The sequence below is a fragment of the Equus przewalskii genome, chromosome 26 (genome assembly GCF_037783145.1).
Source record: "Equus przewalskii isolate Varuska chromosome 26, EquPr2, whole genome shotgun sequence".
Taxonomy (NCBI): domain Eukaryota; kingdom Metazoa; phylum Chordata; class Mammalia; order Perissodactyla; family Equidae; genus Equus; species Equus przewalskii.
Window position 1 is genome coordinate 4,535,470 of NC_091856.1, and position 7,253 is coordinate 4,542,722.

At 50.5% G+C, this 7,253-nt stretch overlaps 1 protein-coding gene across 6 annotated transcripts in view; it reads left to right on the forward strand.

Moving 5' to 3' along the window:
* The window catches only part of TMOD1 (tropomodulin 1), an 83,016-nt gene that overhangs the window by 73,810 nt on the left and 1,953 nt on the right, over window positions 1–7,253 (forward strand). For all 6 annotated transcript variants that reach the window (XM_070595846.1, XM_070595844.1, XM_070595853.1 and 3 more), the window contains one exon: window positions 1,858–2,002. In XM_070595846.1, the coding sequence (XP_070451947.1) occupies window positions 1,858–2,002 (145 nt within the window). The remainder of the gene's footprint in view (window positions 1–1,857; window positions 2,003–7,253) is intronic.

Genomic DNA, 7,253 nt, shown 5'->3' on the forward strand with positions numbered 1-7,253 from the left:
GGCATTCCACGTGGAGGCAGGACACGTGAGCCTTTGGAAGGAGCTCTCCGCCTGCACCAGGTACCATGTTACCCCCGGGGTAAACAGATGAGTAAGGACCGAGAGAGGGAAGGACGGAGAGGACTAAACGGTGCAGGGCCTGGAGGGCCAGGCTGGGGAAGAGGCAGGCTTATCCTGTGAGGTGGTTGAGGGAATGATCCGAGAGCCTCCAAGGTGGGCACAAGACACAGTAAGCTCTTCATATCCAGCGGCAGCTGTTGGCCGTGGGGGGCCGCGGAGGAGCATGCGTTTCTGTTTTCGTCTTGATACATTCGGGAGTATTGCCATCTTAGTAATATTGTCTTCTCATCCATGAATACAGGATGTTTTTACTTTTATTAGGTCTTCTTTAATGGACAATGCTGTCTTGTAGGTTTCACTGTACAAGTCTTTACTTCCTTTATTAAATTTATTCCTAGGTATTTTTTGTGTTATTGTAAATGGAATTATTTTCTTAATTTCATCTTGGATTGTTTGTTACTAGTATATAGAAATACAGCTGAGTTTTGTATATTGACTTTTATACCTTGCAATCTTGCTGAAATCATTTATTAGCTCTAATAGTTTTTTGTGGATTCCTCAGGATTTTCTAGATTCAGTATTGTGTCATCTGCAAATAGCAATAGTTTTGCTTCCTCCTTTCCAATGAGGATGGCTTACACTTCTTTGTCTTGCTTAGTTGTCCTGCGCTGGGCCTCCAGGACAATGCTGGTGACAGCGAACATCCTTGTCTCGCTCCTGTTCTGAGGGGGGAAGTCTTTAACCGTTAAGAATGATGGGCGCTTGCTTTCTCTGTCTTTTCAAACCTCTTTGAGATTATGTCTATCTTTCATTAGCTTATGGCAACAGAAAACTCAAACAATACTATATAAAGAAGGAAACAAAGTTCCCAGGTCCCACCACCGCCGTACACTCCCAGGCCTTTTCAGTGCGGATATGTGTGTATGGAAAATGGAGGCAACTTTACATAAACACGACCTGCTTTGTAACTAGGCTTTTTCTCTACTCAGTCTCGTTTCATGGCCGTCTTTCCAGGCCTGCAACCAAAGATCTGCATCATCGTTTCACAGCCCCGTGTTGTATTGTGAGGCTGAACTGGCACTCTTTTGAGCAACTCCCTTTTGGTCAATGTTTAGGTTGTTTCCCTTTTTCTCACTATTATAAACGAGACTGAGAACATTCTCATCACATCCTTCCCAACACTGTCTGCTGTGGGTTTTCCTTTTCTTTTCATCTTTGTCAGGAGACTCACTGTAGGTTTTGGGATAGGAGCTGACATGATCCAAGTAGTTTTAGGAAGCTAAGTCTGGCATTCCCAACCTACTGTGTGACCTCGGGCACGTCCTTTGCCCTCTCTGGGCCTCAGTTTCTTCACTGGTGAATTGAAGAGTTAGTTTACAGGACAGGTTATCCAGCCTGGCTGTACACTGGAATCACCTGGAGAGTTTTAAAACTGCAGACACCTGAGTCTCACTCCCAGCGAGTCTGATGTGATCAGTATGGGGTGTAGCCTGGGTGGTAGGATTTTTAAATCTCTTTGAGACTAGACGGATTGAAGGTCCTTCCTGTCCAGATATTCTAGGAATGCTGCTGTGGGGCAGTGGAAAGATCTGTTCTTGGCATCCAGCAGCCCCGGGTTTGAATCCCAGCTCATTCCCTCCTGTCTGTGTGACCCTTCACCTTCTCCAAACTTGCATTTCCCTGCTCTGGGAGGAGGCGTTAAGATCCCGCCCACCACTCAGGGTTTCTGGGTGTACAGAGGTTTAGGTCCTGCACAACTGGAAGGAGTGGTGATTATTGTTCTTTTCTTGATCAAAGAGCCAGCCCCTGGGCAACAAAGTGGAAATGGAGATCGTGAGCATGTTGGAAAAAAACGCAACGCTTCTCAAATTCGGCTACCACTTCACCCAGCAGGGGCCCCGGCTGCGGGCGTCCAACGCAATGATGAACAACAACGACCTTGGTGAGTGCGAACGGGCTCCCTCCCACCTGCCTGCCATCCTTCCCACCTGTCCTGGGGTGGCAGGGAAAATTCCACCAGGCCTGCTCCACAGGAGTGCTCTTCGAGCCGACTCCTGATTCGCACAGGGACCACATTTCCTTGTTGCCTGTGTTGGCCCCGCATCGCCTCCCCAGGCTGTGAGCGCCCTGTCTGCGGGAGCTGAGGCTGAGCCCACTCCCCCACCCACAGCAAAGCTCAGCTCAGCACAGGGCCGCCCGGAGCACGCCTTCAGTGGGTTAGCTGAGTGAAATGAGATGTGGCGGGGCACAGCTCACCCCGGCTCTGTCCTCTTCTGAAGCCCCTCCTCTGAACTCTGAGTCCTCTCCAGATCACAGGCTGACTCTAGCCACAGATCCCAAAGCCACCAACCAGCGCTAGGACCCAAACCCCAAGTCTGGGAGACTCCATATGGCTTTTAAGGTAAAAGTTGAAAATACCAACTTCACAGTGAAGTGAAACAGGTCACATTAATTTAATCTCAGTTAAAGGCGTAGTGTATGTTTTTCTAGAAAGAAAATGAAAGAAAATGTCACGATCTTTCTTATGAGCATATGCCGAATAGGTACACAGTTCAGGTGAATGAAACGTGACATCAGTCATAGACTGACTTCCAGGCGCCAATGGTTCTGAGGCTCTAGGTGTGGTTACTGATTATGCGTATTCCTGCTGGCTGCTAAAAGAACTTGATAGAGTGTCCAAAAAGGAGTATGTCTGATAAGGCTATAGGAAAATAGGACAAAAACAAGAAAAGGAGTAGGTCTATGGTAACATAATTGATCATTATATTTAGCCATGAATTTCCTAGAACAAAGGCAGGAGGAAGACAAATCAAGTTACATTATTCTCATACAGAAGAGAAGGAAGTATAATGAGTTTAAAAAAAAAAAAAAAGCTGCTTTCTGAGATTGAATTTTGAAATAACTGTTTTCTAAAGGACAATGTCTTCAGTGAGTTTCTCATCAAATTCAAACCTGTTCTACACGGGGTTTTTTGTTTGTTTGCTTCTAACACTGAATAAAATGCAAAGAGCTTAATACTAAAGTCCATCTCAAAGTGCAGGTGTGTCCCTGTCTAGCTGATAGATGAGAGGCCTGGTTACTACACGGAAGGCCTGGATGAATGGAGATGAGTGTGTGGTGTGCATGCACAAGGTAGATATACACGGAACCTGTGCGTAGGTAACCATGGAGCCATACGCACACACGCATGCACACACACACACACACACACACACACACACTCTCTAGATTGAGTTACTCAATTCAACCAACATTTGTCAAAGGCCTGTGTTGCAGATATAGATGTCTGCTCTTAGGGATATCACAGCCCAGAGGCTGTTCATTCATTGCTCTCTCCAGATGCTGCTTTTTTCTAGAGCCGCAGGTCTACAAAAGTCCATAAAACAAACAAACAAAAACACGCCCGGTGTCCTGGTTTATCTGAAGCGCCCTTATTTGAAATAAAATAAGAGCAAACCCAAGTAACTAAGAATCCTAATTATGATGGCGTGACAGAGGTGATTCTGCACTGAAGGCCAGCAACCGAAGCTCTGCTGGTCCAGCTGCGATCTGGCCTCAGCACCAGCACTTACGAGCCTTGAGTTCCGCTCTGCTATGCAGCAGCCTCACAGTTTCTTCTCCCAGCTTAGACTAAGCTTCTATGTGCCCCTTAGCGCCTATCTCAGAGCTAACCCAGCTTTTGCCTTCCATTGGCGAGATGGTCTGGAGGTCTTTTTCCTGGGAACAGAGGTTCCAGATGACCAGAGGTCAGGGGTGCTACAGGGAGGGACACTGGAATCAGCTGGAGGTTGGAGAAAATGGCCCTTGAGGACTCTCCCAGTCCTGAGAGCCTGCGATTCCCAAATCCAGGGCTGACTCCTATCACCAAGACCTGCTGAGGTTATGGCAGGCCCTGAGAAGCCCGAGCTGGAAGGAACCTCAGGCCCATCCCTCCAGTCCCCGTACGGAGAAGCTGAAGCCCGGGCTGCCCTTTGAGGCAGCGGCTGTCAAGTCACTCCAGTTGTTAGTCACAGCATGCACTTCTGAAGCAACTTTCACATGCCCAGCACTGTGCTAGGTGACAAAAAGGGTAGCAGAAAGGATAATTCCCTGACTCAAGAACCTTTACAACCTTTTAAGGGAAGAAAGACTTAAAGACATGCCGAAAAATTCAAGAATGCCTACCGACGCATCAGAACAGAGGAAGTGATCTGTGAGGACAGAGGCCTTTAAGCAAAGCATCCTGGCTGGAGTGGGCCTTCAGCCAGCCTTGGAAGGAAGAGCAAGGTTGTGGGGGATGTCAGGAGGTTGGGGTCCTAGCACAGGCAAAGGCAGGGCGGTAGGAGTCAGGAGGCAGGATATGTGAGACAGAAAGATCTAAAAGGACTGAGGAACTGTCATAGGGGGTTAGACCTAGAAGGAAAAATAGGAGCTCTCAGAGAAGGGAGGGAAGGGCATGCCACGCAGAGGGAACAGCAGGAGCAAAGGCAGGACAATCAACAGGTATATGGGGTGTTCACAAGACTGGGGCTGGGTACATGTGGGGAAGCTGTGAGCCAAAGGCCTTTAACACCAAGCTTAGGAGTTTGGTGATGAGAGCAGGTGGGAAATGGGACCATGACAGTTTCCTGCACAAGGATGACAGGAAATGAAAATGGGCCTCTGGGTTACCCAGGGGACTGTGTGCAGCTGCTCCCTTGGGGCATCCCACAGAAGGAATTAGAGCAGAATTGTCTAAGTGATTATACACAACATTCAGAGTGCCAGTTGGTAAAGTAGGATTTCCGGCTTTAAAAACAAATTTGTGCCCAACGGCTAATTTTTGTAAAAGAAACCCTTCTGATTCTGATAGTGCTTCAGCTTCCTCCTGCAAAAGAGAAATCTCGGTTTTCTTTCCGACAGAGTATTTTCACCCTGCTCTCAACACTCCGATGAAGCAGACAGGCTTCCCTATTTTCCAGCCGAATGTTTTCATCATAAAGCCTGCTGCTGGCCCTGGCCGTCCGCTGTGGTTGTTAGCGGTGTCGGCTGTGCAGCCCCGGCACAGGGAGCACTGAGCAGAAGGGAGCAGGCCTCTCCAGTGACCTGCCTCTGTCCTGGCTCCTGGCCAGGCCTCGGCGGTGCCTGGGCTTTGCTGACTGCGAGGCGGGTGGGCTCCTCCTTGGGGGACACTTAGTCCCCAAGGCCATGGGTCAGCCAGTGCCTCTGCAGACAGGTGTCTGCCTGGGGCCCATCCTGACTGGCGTGCCTTTGGTCCTTCCCACCCTGTGCACCAGGCTCTGGACAGTGGTCTGTGGGAGAGAGCAGGGCACCAAGGCGTGGTGGGTGTCAGGGAGGAGCTGTTATCGCCATCTACGTTTTCCCACGGTGATACCTTGCATGACTCCTATCTCCCCACTATTTATAGCTGAGAGCCAGGCTAAGCCTGGCTTTCAGGTCCTGTAAATCTGCCACTGAAGCTCTCCCACTTAATGAAATCTGAATTGCAGCCTCCAAGTTAAGACAGCTGTATGTGTAGGGGTGGGGTGGGGAGGGGGAGTAACCTGTTTAAACGCAGAAAACGTCCCTTCCTGGGAGTCACTGTTTCACTGTATGGTCAAGGAAGCACTTTCTAACAAGCACCGCAGACCCAGCACAGCCCGTCAGTTTCTTCATCTTCCCTCAAAACCACCTCAGGACAGGGCACTACCTTCCTCACAGCCACTCAAGCCGGAAACCTGGGCCTCTCTCTGGTGGCCCCACCCCAGCCAGTGGCCTCCTCACTGGCACACTGCCGGCCTCATGTCAAGCACTCATCACAGTCGCCTGGCATCCTGCAACTGCCTTGGCCCAGCTCCTCCAGGGCGGGTGGCTCACACAGTGCTTTCACTTAGAACCCTCTCTGGGCTCTCACTGCTCTGGGGTTGAACTCCTTGACGTGGCTCACGAGTCCCTTACTAATCAGAGCTGACACTTCCCTGGTGCCCACCGTGTGCCAGGCCCTGCTCTAAACACCTCCCATCCTACTGACTCCTGTGAGGCTCCCAGCACCGGGGTTATTATTAACAGCTGCTGTTATTATGACCCCCATTCTAGAGTAAGGAAGCCGAGGCCAAGAGCAGCAGGTCAAGGCACCCGCAGTCCGCGGCAGCAGTGGGATTTGAACTGCAGTCCAGCCCCAGAGCCTGTGCGCTCTGCTTCCCCTCTCAGTGAGGCCCTGCCAGACTCACCTCTTGACACCCCACAAGCCATCCTCTTGCCATATTAGTAGCTTGAGTGCCTCCCATTGAGTGACTCAGGTTCCAGTCCTGGTTCTGCCCCTATCTCTCAGGGACCCTGGTTCTTTGCTTCTCCAGGGGAAAGGAGCTACTCCTCCTTGTGAGAATCAGAGGAGAGATGTGGCTACGTAAACCCTACATAGACGGGGCTGACTGTACTGAGGGAGGCGCTGGGCTGAGGCTCAAGATGAGTCACGAGCCTTGGATCTGTCTGGTACCGGCTTTATTGCTCTGAGCGGGAAATGCACCCTCCGCTGTTCTTTCGTCATCCACAACGTAGGAATGACAACACTGACATTCAGAATCACGGCAGGGGTCCACTAGGTGTCGAGTGTAAAAGGGGCAGAATGAGGGCTGTCTGGCTGGGAACGCTTGCACAGCTCAACTCTAGGCCCCAGACTGGGCGACCTGTGTGCCCCCACGTTCCCACCCCCCAGCTCCCAGCCACATCCCAAGTAACACACCTTCTGGTGGTTCTGCTTTGTGTGCTCAGGGCCACGCACAAGCCGCTTCGGTTCTTGTTGCAGCTCCTATGCGCTGATCTGAGGTCTCCCGGCTCAGCTCGGGAACTGGACGATCCCTAGGTATAGACGGACTCTTCCTCTGGGCAACAGCCTTCTCTCTGCCACACCAGCAGCCTCCTTGACTGCCACCTATTGGCTCTACAGACTTCTCTGACCTTTCTTTTTCTTGTGGCTCATCTAGCTTGCTGCTTGGTCTTCATCTGCAGATGCTATAATTCGTTTCACAACACTCCTGCTTGTTATAACAAAGGGACTCCCCACGTCCTCAGTCATCCCATAAGCGAATGACTCCAGCCTGCAGCCTCCCGGCTGGTGCCTTCCTCTTTACGGCCTTTAGCTACTTTGTTCTGTGAACAGTGTTTGAGCTTGTATCATCTTGCCCCTGGGAAAGCATCAGGGTTAACTGTAGGGGACAGACAACGCAGGGTCATCT